Below are 18278 nucleotides of genomic sequence, written 5' to 3'. Positions count from 1 at the left end.
TTGCTGTATTAGGCGGCTATGCTTGTAAGAGGCGACTATGCTTGCTGTATTAGGCGACTATGCTTGTCGTAAGAGGCGACTATGCTTGCTGTATGAGGCGGCTGTGCTTGTCGTAAGAGGCGACTATGCTTGTCGTAAGAGGCGACTATGCTTGTCGTAAGAGGCGACTATGCTTGCTGTTTTAGGCGGCTGTGCTTGTCGTAAGAGGCGACTATGCTTGTCGTAAGAGGCGACTATGCTTGCTGTATTAGGCGACTATGCTTGTTGTGAGAGGCGACTATGCTTTGCTGTATTCGGTGGCTATGCTTGTCGTAAGAGGCGACTATGCTTGCTGTATTAAGCGCTATGCTTGTCGTAAGTGGCGACTATGCTTGTTGTGACAGGCGACTACGCTTGTCGTGAGAGGCGACTATGCTTGCTGTATTAGGCGACTATGCTTGTCGTAAGAGGCGACTATGCTTGCTGTATTTGGCGACTATGCTTGCTGTATTTGGCGACTATGCTTGCTGTAAGTTTACAATAAGCTCTGATTAAACTTTTATCCTTTAAACAAGTTAAATATCTTTCAGTTTGTAACAAAGATGGTACTCGGCATTAAGGGCCTAAAAGAAGGACTGGTTGGATCGTAGTCAGTGTATTGTGTATGGGATATTCATGTTAAACTGCCGCATGGTATCTCAGTGGGCTAGCTCTATAAATCGGCATCAGTCCGGACTAGTACAAGCACGCACACGTGCATGCAACTACCAAGTACTTTCACTCGTGTATTTTATCTCTTATGTTATTTTAATTGTATACATATAAGTACATTGATACATGGTATACTCTGTTGGTTAGGCAGTGTGTAAACTCATTTCGATTCAAGCATTTGCTCTTTTGAGGTGAATACTTTTAATTCCAATTGATAAATTGGCTCTGGGGAACTACTTAACGACTACACGTATGCATGACTTACTGTCCGGATAAGTGAGACAATTTTGAGTGCATTTCAGTGTTTTGTGTATGAAAATGACCGTCCGGTTCCGGGAAATGAATTTCCGTATATACGGGTAAATATATGTAGTAATTATTTCGTTTTGAATGAAAATCGTCCGGGAACCGAGGTTTCCGGATATCTGAAGTCCGTATAAGCGGGGCACGACTGTACTAACATCTGAAGGGGGCACGGGCGTCCAGTCGTCCAAGGGGACGCAATTAGTTGTGCAGAGTTGCGTTCCTTGGGCACGCCAGAGGCATACAATCATGTGTTCGAATCCCGGTTCGCCCTGATAATATTTCGCAGCGCCATACCCGTGAGTATCAGTTAATGTAGTAGGAAAGCCCAAAGTGATGCAGGTTTTAGACGTTTATCACTTTGGGCTTCCCTCCCACAATAAACTGCCGCGTAGCTGTATAACTGGAACATGGTTAAAAGCGGCGTTAAACACAACTCATTCACTGACATCTGAAGATGTTTTATATATTTTATATCACAGAAAATAAACTCAACACGAGAAATGGGTTAATCATATGATTTATATATGGTTACATCGTGGAAACTACAAAAAGAGAGTGTGGGTCTTTTATCTGCATTAGTTTTCTTCATCATCAAATGGAGGTATTGTACAGAAGAACACGGCGTCCGGGCAAACGGCTTTGAGGGCCCTGAGGGTCTCTATGTCAGCCATCTTGGCTTTGCCTGTTGCTGACACCGTTTGAACATCCTCTTTGAGCCTGCTGTTGAAGAGTTTCTGTGCCTTATAAATAGGTGTGGGAGAAAGCTATAAAAAAAACAGAAAAAAACATGAATCGTTCAAATTTGAGATGTTAGATGTAAATGAGTGAGTGAGATGGATTTAACGCTGCTTTTAACAGTATTCCAGTTATATCAAGGCGTGCCAGCTTAATGTGGGAGGAAAGCTCGAAGTGATGCAGCTCTCAGACGTTTACCACTTCGGTGAAACCCACGAGCACGGGTATGGTGCTGACAAACGTAGAAACATAATCGGGGCGAACCGGGATTCGAACCCACAATCATAGGCTTCTGGCGTGCCCAAGGGACGCATCTCTGCACAGTGAAACGCGGGGCCTTAGACGACTGGGCCACCCGTGCCCCCGTAAATGGATGTTTAAAAATAAAATTACTTAATTTCCAATTAAATGAAACAACAGTTTAATTGTATATAAGGTCTAATTAAAAGACAATTAAAATTAGATATGGAATATTATTATGATAATAGTACCTCCTCATGGTATGATGCATCCCACGTACATGTCTCACATGATTTTGACGTAGCACCTGCTCTAACATCTGCATCCACTTTGAAAAGTAAGGCTGCTATGTGGCTGCAAAGGTCTCCTTGCCTGTAGAAACAAGAAGAATATTATAATATAGGTGATAATGTTTTAATATTTTTGACACTATGTATTTAGGTTATATTAGTCATCTTCCTCAGGTAAGAGTGGCAATTTTAAGCCCGTATCAAAGTCTTGTTTTCCCCCTTGCCATTTCAAACCTACTTTTCTTGGCTCGATCGTGGCGCCATCCCATGTAGAGCACGAGTTATGCCCCTTGTGTTTGTGTGTTTGTTGTTTGACGCTGCACTCAGCAATATTCCAGCTATATGACGGCTGTATGTAAATAACAGAGTCTGGATCAGACAATCCAGTGATTGACGCCATGAGCATCGATCCACGTAATTGCGATACGATGACATGCATCAACAAAGTCAGCCAGTCTGACCACCCGATCCCGTTAGTCGCCTTTTACGACAAGCATGGTCGCTTTTTACAGCAAGCAAGGGTTGCTGAAGACCTATTCTAACCCGGAATCTTCACGGGTATGTCCCTTGTGGTGAAAACCCAACATCCAATCAGATCGCTGTTCTTATTTCGAATGGCTTCACCATGAAGTCTACCATATAGCAGACGACCTGATGGATCAGATAACGAAATGATTTGAGATATTACTCCCTGACAGACAAACAACAATAGAACTTCATGATAACCAAGTATATAGTTATAGTCCGCACATCGCGGTAACATGAAACGCTGAGTACGGATCGACTAAAAATATGTGTTCAGTCGGTCGAGTTTGCACCCAAAATATATTAAAGGCAATAAGTACTTGTGTGAGCTGAATGAAAACTTTGTAAATTCGACACGCGGAATCCGGATGTTGATTTTGTGAAACGTTCTCTGATTGGACTATCAATATATGATCAGAAAAAGTAGGCTTAAATTAGGAAGGGTGAAACCTAGGCTCGGGAGGGGGAGATTAGTGGACACTATTTCGAAATGAAATATGAATGATGCTTGACAATAATAGTAATAATAATGACAAGGTGTCTATTTGACGTCCGGGAGCGTCCGGTTACATCCGGTAGCGTCCGGGAGGTTTCATCAGTAAATAAAACAAACCTAGTACAAGTAACAAGGTAAGCAATATTTAATATGCTATCAAGTTGTTTTTTTACTATCCATTACTTGCTTGATAAAGGTGTTAGGATCTACACCGAAACGTCGCACTAATTGTAATAAACATGATAAAGAAGTTGTTCATCCATAGAACTTGTCTTACTTCAAGTTTTTTTTATTCAACAATGCAAGTTTTCTTAACACTGTTTGGTGGACTTGCGTCAGGAGACGTGGGATCAATTGCTTTCTTTATAATTCAATGACAGGTGTAAAACCTAAGTGGTCATGTGCTGTTTTTCTAACAATTTAAATACTTCATTGAGTAAAATGGATATGAATTAACATAGGGGACACAGGAAAGAGTTAGTTCCTGATTTAGAGAAAATAGATACTTTGAGTAGGCCTTACTGAATAATTTAAGGGGAAATAGTAATGAAATAAACATAAGAAATGTCAAATGAGAAATGAGTCATGTTGTTTTGGCAGAGATTTCTTATAAATATGGAAAAGGTTTTGTAGCTTTTCTTTACTATCTATAGTCCACAGAGAATGGGTAGTTCCTTATTAAAAGTGAATTAATTTGGAGAACAGACATCTTCCTCTCCCTCATTCCAATAAGACCCTTCACTGCAGTACATGGGACAACGATCGGGTTATAGCGAAAACGGCACCTCAGCAAAACGTCACCGGGCGAAAACGGCACCGATTGGCGAAAACGGCACCTCGACTCAAGCGAAAACGGCACCTCGACTCGAGCGAAAACGGCACCTTATTATTTTTTTTACCTTGGTCAAATAAATTATATTAAACTTACATTGTAACTTGCAAAGGCCAATAATTGTGAGATGTTAAAACAAGTTTACATTAGAAATTAGCCTCTGCTCCAACTATAATCCAACTTAGCTTATACGCAACTCAACTTATGGTGAAAACATAACATGCTTTGACGAAAGATAATAGAAATTAAACTCACATCGTCTGTTACAAACACAACTAATTGTGAAATAAAACAAATAAGAAATTAGCCCCCTACTCCAATTTACTCACCGACTTTTATTCACTATACGCTTTGAAGTTTTAAGTACCTTTACTCAATTTAAGCTGAAACTGATTTAAGAGGCCTAGCATGGTGCTGCCCATCATCCTACCTGGGGCATTGCAGATAAACTAGACAACCATGGACAACTAATATCAGAGTGGATCGAAAAAAATGACCTAATACTATTAAACAATAACCAACCAACTAGATACGACAAAATCCACCACACCATGTCGGCTATCGACTTAACAATATGTACGCCAGACTTAGCACAAAGTCTGATGTGGGACGTCCACCCAGTACCTCTAGTCAGCGACCACTTTCCCATAAATATAACCCTAGGAAATATAAAAATACCAAATCAAACCCCTAAACAGGAACCTAAATTTCAGTACAAAAACGCCAACTGGGACCAATTCCAAGAATTATGCAACGAAGCTAATCTAAACGATTTAGAAACAACAGACCCCGAAACATTCTGTCAAAACCTAACTAACTTCATAATCAACGCAGCCAAATCCGCAATCCCCTTCAAATCATCCAACCCAGGAAAACCCACTGTCCCTTGGTGGAATGAGGAAATAGAGCTAACTAGACTAAAACGCAAATCAGCTTTCAACAGAGCTAAACGAGACCCCTCTCATCTCAAAACAGCTCATGAACTAAACCACCAAGTCCAAAACCTAGTTAAAACTGCTAAAACCAAAAACTGGAAAAAATTCTGTGAGGAGCTAAACCACCACACCGACGCTAGGAAGGTGTGGCGCAAAATTCACGCCATCCGAGGCATCAAACGGCACAAAAAAAGCCCCAATATAAACAACTCAACTAACCCCAACCAAAAGGCCAACAACCTAGCCAAACACTTCTCTAAAGTTAGTAGCAACAGTAACTTCAGTAAGAAATTCCAAGATAAACTAAATAAAGAAATAAAATTCTCCAAAGAAATCAGACAAGACAACCTAGAAATAAATCAACCTTATACCATAGAAGAACTAAATCACGTACTAAACAATAGAAAAAAAGGAACAGCCCCTGGCCTAGACCTCACCTCTTACCAAATAATCAAACACTTACCTACCAAACTACTCCAAACTTTACTTAAACTATACAACCTAGTTTACCTAAACGGACAGGTCCCATCCTCATGGAAGGAAGCTCTAGTAATCCCAATACCTAAACCAAATAAACCAGCAGATCAGGCAAACTCCTATAGGCCCATATCCCTAACCTCAAATCTCTGCAAAATAATGGAACTTATGACTAAAAATAGGCTACAGCATTACCTAGACCAAAACAACATCATAAACCCCGACCAAAGCGGCTTCACTCCTGGCCGATCAACTCTCGATAACCTTGCCCGACTAGAACAGGATATAAAAACAGGACAGCTAAACAAGCAATACACCATAGGCATATTCCTCGACTTCTCTAAAGCTTTCGATATGGTATGGCACCACGGGCTAATACAAAAACTAAAAAAAATAGGACTAAAAGGCCAAATAATAAACTTCATCCAAGATTTCCTAAACAATCGCAAAATTACCGTGGGTATAGACCATACGCTATCGGACCAGTGTCCCCTAGAAAATGGCACTCCCCAGGGCAGCATTCTCAGCCCAACCCTCTTCAATATAATGATAAATGATCTATTCGAGGGCTTATCCCCTAAACTAAACACTTCAAAATTCGCGGATGATGGAGCCCTATGGATCCGCACTAAAAGCATTAAAATGGCAGAAAACTTAATCCAAAAATCTCTAAATAAAATACAACAATGGGCAGACAAATGGGGCTTCTCCCTTAACTCAGATAAAACAACAGGAGTAGTATTCAAACATAAAAACATGAAACCTGCCTACCCAATCCTCCAGCTAAACAACCAAACAATCAAATTCCAAAAACAAACCAAATTCTTAGGACTTATTTTCGATCAACACCTCACCTGGGAGGCTCACGTCCAAAACCTAAAAACTAGATGCAGCAAAGACCTTAACACATTAAGATGTCTCACCGGCTCTAACTGGGGAGCATCCAAAGATACCCTCCTCTCACTATATACAACACTAATTAGATCAAAACTAGACTACGGCTGCGCCATATACAATACCCTAAACAACTCTCTATCTAAAAAACTTGACTCAATCCAATACCAAGCCCTTAAACTAATTACACGCACCCAACATGGCACCTCCTACACCTCACTTCAGGCCCTTACAGGAGAAATGCCACTAAATCTACGCAGGGAACATCTAAGCCTTAATTTCTGGGCCGCGTCCCAAACAAACCCTCTCATCCAAAACCTAATTAACCAAAACATTAGCCCAAGAAACCAAGCTCTAGCTCGCAAACACCCCTTACTCACCCCAATATCCCAAAGAATAACAAACTACCTCAATGAACACCAAACTCAAAATCTTAAACAAAACTGCAAAAAATCAAATATCTTCACCCCTAAACTCAAAATACCCCAAATAGACACAACGCTAACTAACCAAATAAATAAACAAACCGACCCAAACATAGCTAAAACAACCACACTTTCATACATACACGAAAATTGGCCAAATTGGTGTCACATATACACTGACGGATCTTCAGACCCGATCTCCAAACACACAGGTTTCGGAGTCCATACCACACAACCAGTTATATCCACACAATCTTACCGACTCCCAAACAACCAATCTATATTCACGGCCGAACTTATGGGCATGGCCTCAGCCCTGCATAACCAACAATCAAAAAACCACAAAAAAATCCTAATTCTCACTGACTCGCTTAGTGGACTACAAGCCCTCCAAAACAAAAATACCAAAAAACGACCTAAATTAATAAACCAAATACTTAAAAGCTCCAACGACCTAACAAAAGCAGGCAAACAAATAACCTTCTTGTGGATCCCCGCCCACGTAGGAATTTACGGCAACGAAAGCGCCGATAAAGCAGCTAAATTATCTCTCAAAATACCAGAAATAAGCCTAAACCTACCCATCTCAAAATCAGAAATTAAAAGTGTAAACAAACAAAAAATAACCAAAAAATGGCATAATCAATATCAAAACTCAAATAGCCAAATGAAAAAAGTGCTCAGAAAACCACTAGCCAAACCTAAAATCCTTCACCCCTCTAAAAAAATTGACAGATTAATTACAAAACTCCAAACAGGACACACGAACCTAAATAACCACCTAAAACAACTTAAAAGACACACCACAGGCAACTGCCCCCACTGCAAACAACCCGAAACCACAGAACACGCACTCATCCACTGCACCCACTACCAAACACACAGAACCACACTACAAACCAACCTCAATCTAAATAAGGTTCCTACTCTAGATGAAATACTAAACCCTCAAAATAAACTAGAAAACTTCAAGGCCCTAGGCGTATTCCTAATCAAAACAGGCCTAATTAAGCGCATCTAAAAACTAATTAATCTACCAACCCAAAATCCAATAAACATACAAATACCCACCTCACCCAGCTCCCTTAGTTCCCTCCTCCATCCACCTCGGCATTTATTCCAAATTTTAAAATTTCAAAAATCGATATAAGCAACCCCTAAAAGCCCCCTCTTGTGTTGCACACACCACTTTCACCCTTCTCGGAATACACTAAATGGTCTGGCCAGGCCCGTGTGCGAAATACGCTGCAGTCGGAAAGCGCACGTTAAATCTTCTATATCAGTCAGTCAGTCAGTCAGTGCTGTCAGATCACAATTATTCACAATGGCCTTTCGATGTGTTGCATGCGAGAAGGATGTAAGAAAAATCAACATGCTGTATCATGTGATAACTGTGACCAGTGGACCCATCGTGTATGTGGAACCGGACTTTCTATGGCCCCGTTATAGAGAAATTTGCCGTACTGACCTGCCTTTCCGCTGTGTGAAATGCGTAGCTCCCGTCATTGAAGAGGTGATCGGTAACTTACATGTCAGTTTCCAGTCAGAAGATGCTGAAGAGATGAGAGTACCAAACCTATCGGAAATTCACATTACGGCTTCAGATGTACTCAATACATCAAAATACCATGTAAATAAACCATATATAATACTACAAAAATCGTTGTTATCGTTATTAAAAATAGAGGTGCCGTTTTCGCCCGACACATAGTAGCCGTTTTCGCCAAATGCGGTGCCGTTTTCGCCAGAGAAATCGGTGACGTTTTGCTGAGGTGCCGTTTTAGTCTGCACCCCAACGATCGAAGGCAATAAAAACACACTCTATATGCAGATTTAACTTCTAGCCTTGGATAGCAAATAACTCATAGCTTTTAGTGCTTGTACGTTTAGTGAAAATATGGCTTGGTTAAGCTTTCGACTTCTATGGAATTGTATACCTGTCACGAATATCTAATTCGTCATCCGCTCATCGTGGAGTTTAATACCAATTTTCTTTTATGTAAAAGAGCTGCGGAAGAACCAAAATATTCTTCCGCACATTGATGTTAAATTTCCATGTATAACAGTAATCTGGTAATTATCAAACATACTCAAGCAATGTTGTAACTCCTCGTGGCCTTTTGTTTTGACAAAGAGTCCTGTGTCATCGGTGTATAACAAGACAAAAAGTGTAAGTATACCATCACATACTGCAAAAATGTTTCGACATAGTAAAGGAAAGGAGCAAATAGGAGCGATGACAGGTTTTCTCCTTGACGAACACCACTGTCACGGTTTAAGAAAATCCACACATTTCACCATTCAAACAAATGAATGACTTTATTACATATCTTTATACATAATTCAAATTAGAGTAAATAGTTTTCCTGAGACACCACAGGATATTAATTTAAGCCATAGCCCATACAGATAACTATAGCGTTTGAACAATTGGGAGACTCGCGTAAAAAGACGAATATCGTAAATAAAAAACCCATATTAACGGCACTTTATATTAATTAAAACAAGAATACAATTATAAAACAGTTTTAAACTAAACCTTTATTCATATCTGCTGGGCGCTCCCTGGCGTAATTTAGTAGGAATGAATGAGTGAGCTTTTGATTTTACGCCGCCTTTAGCATGTTTAGCAATATCACGGCGGGGAGCATCAGAATTTGGCTACCCGACCGCCCCATTTTGTAGGACCGATAACTGTGATAACAACATTATGAAGAAGAATTTAATTTAATTTACTTGTTTTCGTACATAACTATTGAAATGGAGACATAATACACTTACTTTGACATACACGTGCAATGCGCACTGTAAACGGTACCTTGTTTTTTGCTGACACAAATCCAAGGCTGATGTGGCTTCTCACGCAGACGTTGTGGTGGAATTACCTTTGTTTTCAGGAAACAGAATGGGGACTTGTCATCCACATTATGATATCGAATCGGATGGACATATCCACTCTTCACATATTCATAAGCTTTCAGTGACTTGTAGGCCCGTAAGGAATCGTGCGTGAACTGTCCTGGTGCATCAATGAGGAAGAAGTATATGTCGGTAAACGAAATGTCCGGCCACTGTGAAGGGTCGTCAAGCCATCCATCCAGAAAATAGGGGTCAGGCAAGCGACAATCACCCTCTTGATACGTTAGTTTCGTAACATACCGCTCCCGGGCCTCGGGTGACAAGTTAATCACATATACAGACCATTCTGTGGTTTTCATACCGATTCTATTCACTTTGTTATCGTCCGCCATTGTTGCTTCCTCCCCACTAGCGCACGCGGTAGCCAATTCGTGACGTCACATCCGTAAACATATGACATTTCCAACAGGGCCTATCAGAAACCCCTAAAGAAAAAGATCGACCGAGTTGTCTCCCCGGACAACTCTCCACTCCCGGAACACGACTTGGTGAATACACGGCACGTGTTTCTGAATAACAACCACTTTATTCGTTACATCGACTTTCAGGGTCCCTTCATTAGATGACCCGTATTGCGTTAACATATATACATGCACACATTACTTCTTAGATAGGCATTTAGATGTTGGAGTACTAAGTAAGGATAAGAATTTATGGATGAACAACTTTTTTATTACAATTAAGAGCGACGTGTCGGTGTAGGTTCGCTTGATGACGGTGTTAGATCCTACACCGAAAAGTCGCTCTTAATTGTAATAAAGAAGTTGCTCATCCATAAATTCTAATCCTTACATGCTCATATGTTTACCAAAGTTTGGAATAATGTGAAAAAACAACAATATTATGTCCGGGTTGTAGTCAAAACGGCCTCCAAACTCGAAGTCAAAACGGCCACAAGAAAAAAGAGTATACTTGTTAGATGTTGTTATTGATAATAAATCAATATTCAACGTTAGCTTGAAGTGTACAGAGTATAAATGTTAGATGTTGTTATTACAATGTAATGTCCTCCAGTATAGTTCACATGTTGTTTTAACCAGTCTCATCAGTTTGCTTTGATCTCTGTACTGACCAGTATACCAATCTGTTGTGAAAACATGAATAAACTTGTATCCTAATGATGAAACATTTAAGTGTTTTTATTTCAAACTAATCCATTCAACACAACACCTTCAGTCATGGATCAGGAAGATGGTGATATCCTACTTGTCCGGCAGCCGGTAAACAGTTAATCCCCACTATGTGTGTTTAAGACGAGGGGTCGTTTCAAATATAAGTCTGTCAGTGATGGTCCCGTGTAGTCCGGCCTCAGAAGAAAGTGTTTTGTTCAACATTTTATTTCCATTGATATGGTTTTTAAAAATAAACATTCAAGTATGTCCATATACAAATTGTGGAATATCACATAAATACACATTTACAAACTACGTTTGTATATATTTCAAATTATACTTTTATTAGATAAAAATGCACAAAAATTCAATACAATAGTATCACCAGTAATGCTTTTCCCATTGTATTACAAAAAGTTTCTTTATTAATTTGATATATAATATGATTTCTGTACATACATTCACAATTCACAAACCATCAAGATGCGACACTGCGTCATAGTACTGGTATTGGGATTTCCAGACAGCAGCTGCATGATAACAATCTCATTACTGTCCTGCTCAAATTGGATAATTTCAATGAATTTATACAGGTTTGGGTGACTGCGTCCTTTAGGTTGGAGTGACAACCTTCAAGATGGTTGGTTGTACGTGGACCAGTGGTATGGAAGTGATTCCACATAGCACGGTTTGATTAGTGGTATGAATTCATCAATTACCAATAACAACTTATCACTAACAGCGTAAAATGTGTTCACCCCCGAATTCATTACAGTGTTAAATTTGTTCACCCCTAGAATAAAATCTTGAGATGCCCCCCTAATCCCCCTATTGTTTGACCAATTGGTACGCCTGGGCGATTTTACTACTAAGACAAAAGGTGCCGGACAAGTAGGATGCCCCCCAGGAAGATACAAGGAAGGCGATATATCGGTGCTGGACTGCTTTTAAAATATGCGCTTCAAAACATGAATCGAGGGTTTCATATGCGATATGGAACTGTGACATTGAACTGTGTAATCACTTGTGTACTGCTGAGTTAGCGCTGAATTAAGATCTGTGTGCGTATGGTGTTATGAACTGAAATACAATTTATGTAATACATGTGACATAATACTTGAGTTTGTCTTCTTTATTTTTGTGTGTCCGTTATGACTTTTCTTGTGGCCGTTTTGACTATGGGTTGTGGCCGTTTTGACTTTACCTTTTTAGGCCGTTTTGACCAGCTCCTTTATGAGATACTGACTACGATATTAGCTGGCAACAAACGAAAAGTCTCCATATTAACATCAACCACTGGAAAAAGGAAACTGCAAGAAACTATTGAAATACAAAAAAAGGAAGCCGGCCATTCACAGAGATCAATGCCAACTTAAAATCATGTCATTGAAATTTGAAATAATATTCAGAAAGTCCTTATAATCATGAGAGGTATACAATTATAAACCACTAAAGTCTAGTGCAACATTTAATTTGATCAAATACATCGCAAATAATTTCCACCGTAATGGTGAAATATCAACTGCCAAATATTGTGGTTAAAATGTAGTCAAGAATGTGAGATACACTATCACATTCGGGAACATGCATTTTCCTGTGCCTTGTTTAGGCTACCCACCATGGCTAAGCGTTATAAACATTTGTTAGAACTTAAGGGACGCAGATCAAAATTGATATATTATCATGTCGAGGGGCAAATGTGTATCTCAGGACAATAATCATGTGACTGTTCGTTTTTGTGTGTTTTGTTTGTGTGTGTAAGAATTGGCATAAGGAAGCCAGGAAACCTTTTCAGAAAGCGTTTTTCTAACACGTTCCACTATATATAACAGCAAATCGGAAATGAATAGACTGCCATGTTGTCTGACTGTTGTGATTTGTGATCTTATCATCATCGGATGTGACCATGTAGACAGAATCGCATTTGTGTTTATGATTGTTACCATTGCCCAATGACCATACTGAGTATGGGGACACCCAAGTTACCAGCAGTTAATGCTTGTGAACACCATTTAGATAGGATGTCTTGGTGAATTGTAATCCTTTCTTTCACTGAAGGAAGTCACTCAACCAGTTCATGCATTCTATGTCAAAAGACGACCAGACTTGGCTAGAATCCGTGTTTGTCTGTGACAAGTTACAGCTGGTGACATTTAAGGGAAATTCACAAGTGACGAAGAGTTTTAATATTCATAGTATTATAGTTTGTCAAATTGTAAATAAAACTCTACAATAAATTATTTATGTATTCATTGTGGGGACATGAATTATGAAAAACGTATACTGTTTTCAAGTCAACGTGGTGGTAAAATCCAAACTTTTATAAAACTTTAATTCATTTGACATGTTTTTCCTCACTGAAAGTGCACAAATAACAAAATAATAAATTAAATACATTATTTCTGTAAATGCAGTCTTTATTCTTTCGGTATCTGTGGGTTCGAATCCCGGTTCTCCCCGATTATGTTTCTAGGTTTGTCAGCTCCATACCCGTGCTCGTGGGTTTCACCGAAGTGGTAAACGTCTGAGACCTGCATCACTTCAGGCTTTCCTCCTACATTAAACTGACACGCCGTGATATAACTGGAATACTGTTAAAAGCGGCGTTAAACCCAACTCACTCACTTTCAGAATCACTTCATCAGAACTGCTTGTGAATTGCACAAATAACAGAATAAAATGTAAATTCAGTCTTTATTCATTTAGGATTGAGAGATGATTGCAAATTTTACAAATAACTTTATCAACTGAATACCTTGTTACTACAAATTACACAAAAAACAATAAACATTAAATCTTTTTTCAATCGGTAACACAACGATATCGTTTACCATTCACACCAAAAGAGTATCTAGCACCAAAGTTTACACAAACAGCCCAAGAAAGGATAAGAAGAGAAGCGGCGGAAACACAGATATTAGATAACAGTTACATGTGATCAAACAGGTTTATGTCATTGAGAGGCATTTAGAAGTTGGAACAATAATGTGTGTATGTGTATGTATTAACTAGATATCTAAAAACAAAGCATGGTTAAGATGAGAAACATATACTGAAAAACTGAATTTAATGAGTAGAAGTGGCATGGGATTAGCTGTGCATTGGACCATTTTGTTGTTTTAATCTGTAATGTGGCCAGACAAACAGACAAATGTGCAAAACTAGAGACTAATATACATCAGTTTGAAATATGGACGTCTTTGTGAATCTAAGGCACTAGATATACAATTACATCGATAATATATCAATGCGCGACGATGAGATAGCATATCACGGACGGTTTTCTGCAATGTTGAAACACATGTTTCATTTGACATTATAAATCCGTATGTCTTTACATGAGTTAAAGGACAGTATATGTAAAACAAGCCAAATTTCCAAGATTAGAAGATGGCATTTAGAACATCGGTGAAAGATAACAATGCTTGAATTAACACCCTTGCCTGAGCTATTCCAACAGTTACAATAGGCAATTGTTGCAAGCGACAGGAGTGTGTACGCGCCGGAAATAACAAGACAGTTATCTGCCCTTGATCTGCATGCGCTAAGCGATCCGTTTTTAGCGAATGTTCACGCTCCAGTCGTCTATTGTTACTGTTTGAACAGCGTAGACTTCACTAATTGTTATCGTTCACCGGGGTGTCCTCTCAAAACTTCTATTCTACGTGCCATCTTCTCATCTTAAACACATTCTCTCTTTTAATGAGACAATCTGAAGACAAATGAAAACAAGTGTTTCATTGTTGTCGTGCTGTCGGTTATTGATTTATATTTAAAATTGATGGAAATTTAGTGCCGTATATTTGAAGAATTTCATACGTGCATATTTCAAACAGATATTTTACGTTCATGTGAAGAAATGCATTGTTTCATATTTTATATACTATTGTCTCTCATAATTCTACGAGAACGGTTGTGTACATATGTACATGTTTTAACATTTTTGTATTGGAGGTCGGAAAGAGATTCATAGGAAAAACAACAAACAAAATATGTCACATAGGCCATAACTGAATAAACAAACTTCTTGCAATACGTTATATAAACATGGTATTCAACAAACACACCTTCTAAATTATATCTATTAATCAGCTGATAAATCTAAGTTATATATATTTTGTGATCATTTGATGACATTTAAAGATGACATTCTCACCACATTGAAATCTGTGAAGCAGTCTAGATCTTCATGAGATGTGATGACATAGTCCACGACAGAATGCCCATTCTTGATGTATGTAGCGTCCTGATGTCCGACTCTGCCGTTGAGAACACACATACTCCCGTTGACTAGGAAGTCAATAAATAAATCTCCATAGGCATTTTTAACCGAATCGATTGCACTTCTATTTGGTATTCCGTCAGCTCTCTGAATATAATCACCTTCGTCCCCCGTCCTAGAGTTGAAGTCTCCACATATACATAATCTTCTGGTACATATATAGCTGTTCTAAAAGAGTCGTGAAAAACAGTTCACCATCCGAAGTGTGTTTCACCAAAGGGGTAAACGGATTCGACTTGTTTCATATTCTGCCTTCCTCTCCCGTGTAGTTGTCAAGCCTAAACATTCCTGAAATATTAAACAAAGCTGCTTTAAACTTTCACTCAATCGGGGAATAATACTGTTGAGTCGATGGTGATATAGACTTCCGGCCGCTAACGTATTTTCTCCTGGCTCACACCGACCCATTGATAAATCCGAACAATCTTCATTAATGGATGCCTAAATACCACCTACAAACATAAGAAACCAAAAAGGAAGTGTCGTAAACTATTAACTTTGATAGCTATTTCTGTGATTTTGCCATGCCTTACGTAATTTGATATCTCTGTGAAACGAAATACATGTCGGACACTAAGCGCCTCACTCGCAGTAATATGGCCAGCATGTCTAATGTTGAAGAGACTGTTAAATCTTCTGAGAAAAGATTTGTTGAGCTAATTAGAAGACTTAAGTACAAAAGATGAAATTCAGAAATCCACTGACTCCTTAAAACAGGAAGTTTCTGACATGAAAGAAAATGTGAGGGAATTGAAGATGACGTTGTGAATCACGACAGCGAAATCAAGGATCTACGCGAGGAGCTACCAGCCGAAAGAAGCTTGACAAACAGATTACCCTCAGAGAAATCCAACACAAGAAGCCAAACTTGCCCATCTTTGGTATTCCGAATCCCGAAAGAAAATAAAGAAAGGGTTGGTCGGGCATTCCTCGTCGATAAACTAAAATTCGAAAGCGCGAGTAGATGACATATACTTTAAGGTGGTTCATCGACTCACAGTATCGGGGTATCCGAAGAAACACCGCCCTACACCCCAAGTAGTATAGTTGTTGCATTCAGGAAACGTTGTTTTCCTCATAATAAAGAAGTTGACATCCATATATATATATATAACTTCTAAATGTCTCTCAAAGACCTGATATAATAGTTCTTGTAGCACGTCAATATTCAGATGACACCGAACTATTTCTGGGTGTTTCAGCAACGCCTCTAAATAAGTTCTGTAGAATGTCTGGCTTACAAATGAATCCTGACAAAACTAAAGCCGTATGGTCGGGTACAATGGCAGGGAGTTCACTCACATTGGACATTGGACTGGCATAACACAAATTTTGATGTATTGCTAAAGGCGGCGTAAAACCATACTCACTCATGATTGTACCATGTAATCTGATGCCTCTTATGATACAATGACTATGTACCATCTGAACTGAATAAAAAGATCATTTTAAATAAAGTCGATGGTAATTGCACGGTGCAAACGTGCGCTATTTGTAATCTGTTTTTGAAAGGTTCACGACGGATGACACAGCTAGGCAGTATGAAGTACGCAATTTTCCTGAATGTGCTATAGAAACAATGTGAAAGCTTCGTATATTGACATAAGGGGCGTTCGGTGTACATTGATGTTAACTGCGAAGGCATTGATTGTAATCCAAGGCGCCGGGGTAAGTATACAGATTAATGCTACATTTGTGACATATCTAGGGCAGGACATGCTCGTCATTTTCACAAGCACCCGGTGTTACCATTGTAATGTTACAATCAGTCTTTGAAAGGCATTTAGAAATGATACATACAAGGAAGAGAATTTATGGATGTCAACTTCTTTATTATGAGAAACACCAGGTTTCGGAGTATATGCTTACTCCTTCATCAGGTTGTGTTCCTCATAATAAAGAAGTTGACATCCATAAATTCTCTTCCATATGTGTATCACTTCTAAATACCTTTCAAAGACAAAGTATTGTTACAATCAAATTTTTTTGGCAAATTGTTAAATCTATCTAAAAGAAAAACATCAAGATATAACGTTTCCTATAGTTCTGTACGAGGGTAAAATATTCCACGATAATGAAAGCAATGCAAACGTTTTTAATGTTTTTTCTCGCAACACTCTTCTGTAAAGAATCCTGATAAATTTATCATAATTTCAAGTGTAACAACATGTTGGAATAGTATTACCCTTAATCACGAAGAAGCACCTCATTCGTTCAGTCGATACCACTGAGGCGGCTGGACCTGATAACATGATTATCAGTCTGCTAACAGTATATTGATACCCCTCAGTACACTTTAAAACATGTCATTACAGTCATACAACTTCCCCACAACCCGGAAGGAAGCTTTTGTTCCAATTACAGACCTATTGCGCCCACAAGCTGCTTAACCAAAATACTAGACTTACATCTAGTCTCTGAAATGAACACGTACAGAAAAAAAGTTGTTAATTTATCTTAATAAAAAATTAATAAAATGGAGCCTAGAGACTCTCTTCATTTTCAGATACTGCAGAAATCTAGACTTGCCAAACATTATAGACTTGCATGGGCCGTATTTGATATATTTGTATCAGGGTCTGTAAGACAGACTACTAAGTACGAGAAAATTGTGTATTTGAATATCATGTATTCAACACTTTTTAGAGATAATGAATTTCTTTGTAATCTCTAGTCGGGTTTTGTTCCTTGTGACTCAACAACTTACCAATTGAACGATTGTATGACTTGCGATATAAGTAAAGCATTTGATAAGGTTTGCCACCATGGATTAGTAAACAAGCTGGAGACTTATGTAGTTATCCAGCGTTACCCACTAACATTCCCATTTTGACAGCATTGTGTTAAAACTCAGTCCGATGATGAACTGTTTTAGAAGTTCAAAATACCACACCTCCAGGAAGAAATCTTACCATTATTCGATTACTGTAGTATAATTTGGAATAATTGTACTTAAGATCAAGAAGAGATACTTGAAACATTAAACATGGATGATCTAAAAACCATATGTGGTGGAACACGAGGCACAAGCCATAAACGTGTACACAGAAACAAATCTGAAACCATTATCGCTAAGGCCCTAACATCCATCTTCATATTTGTTCTACAAAATGGCAATTA

The 18278-nt window shown here is 38.7% G+C and overlaps 1 protein-coding gene across 1 annotated transcript; it reads right to left on the bottom strand.

Annotated features, from left to right (window-relative positions):
- Positions 1-1535: 1535 nt before the first annotated feature.
- LOC124140196 lies at positions 1536-10096 on the bottom strand. The gene is made up of 3 exons (XM_046507611.2): positions 9627-10096; positions 2223-2343; positions 1536-1760 (listed from the first exon to the last, which is right to left on the bottom strand). Exons 1-3 carry the CDS (start codon positions 10094-10096, stop codon positions 1572-1574), a joined length of 780 nt encoding a protein of 259 aa, XP_046363567.1. The 3' UTR covers positions 1536-1571.
- Between the last annotated feature and the right edge of the window lie 8182 nt (positions 10097-18278).

The sequence above is a fragment of the Haliotis rufescens genome, unplaced genomic scaffold (assembly GCF_023055435.1).
Source record: "Haliotis rufescens isolate VD_foot unplaced genomic scaffold, xgHalRufe1.0.p SCAF_23, whole genome shotgun sequence".
NCBI lineage: Eukaryota > Metazoa > Mollusca > Gastropoda > Lepetellida > Haliotidae > Haliotis > Haliotis rufescens.
Note: the sequence above shows the minus strand (reverse complement) of the source record. Positions and strands in the feature narration are given on the sequence as shown.

Coding starts and splice junctions, on each gene's coding strand:
- LOC124140196 (XM_046507611.2), bottom strand. CDS start 10,096: ATGGCGGACGATAACAAAGTGAATAGAATCGGTATGAAAACCACAGAA. Junction 2,344..9,626: donor CATTGCACGTGTATGTCAAA/GTAAGTGTATTA, acceptor TTGTTTCTACAG/GCAAGGAGACCTTTGCAGCC. Junction 1,761..2,222: donor ATGCATCATACCATGAGGAG/GTACTATTATCA, acceptor TTTTTTTTATAG/CTTTCTCCCACACCTATTTA.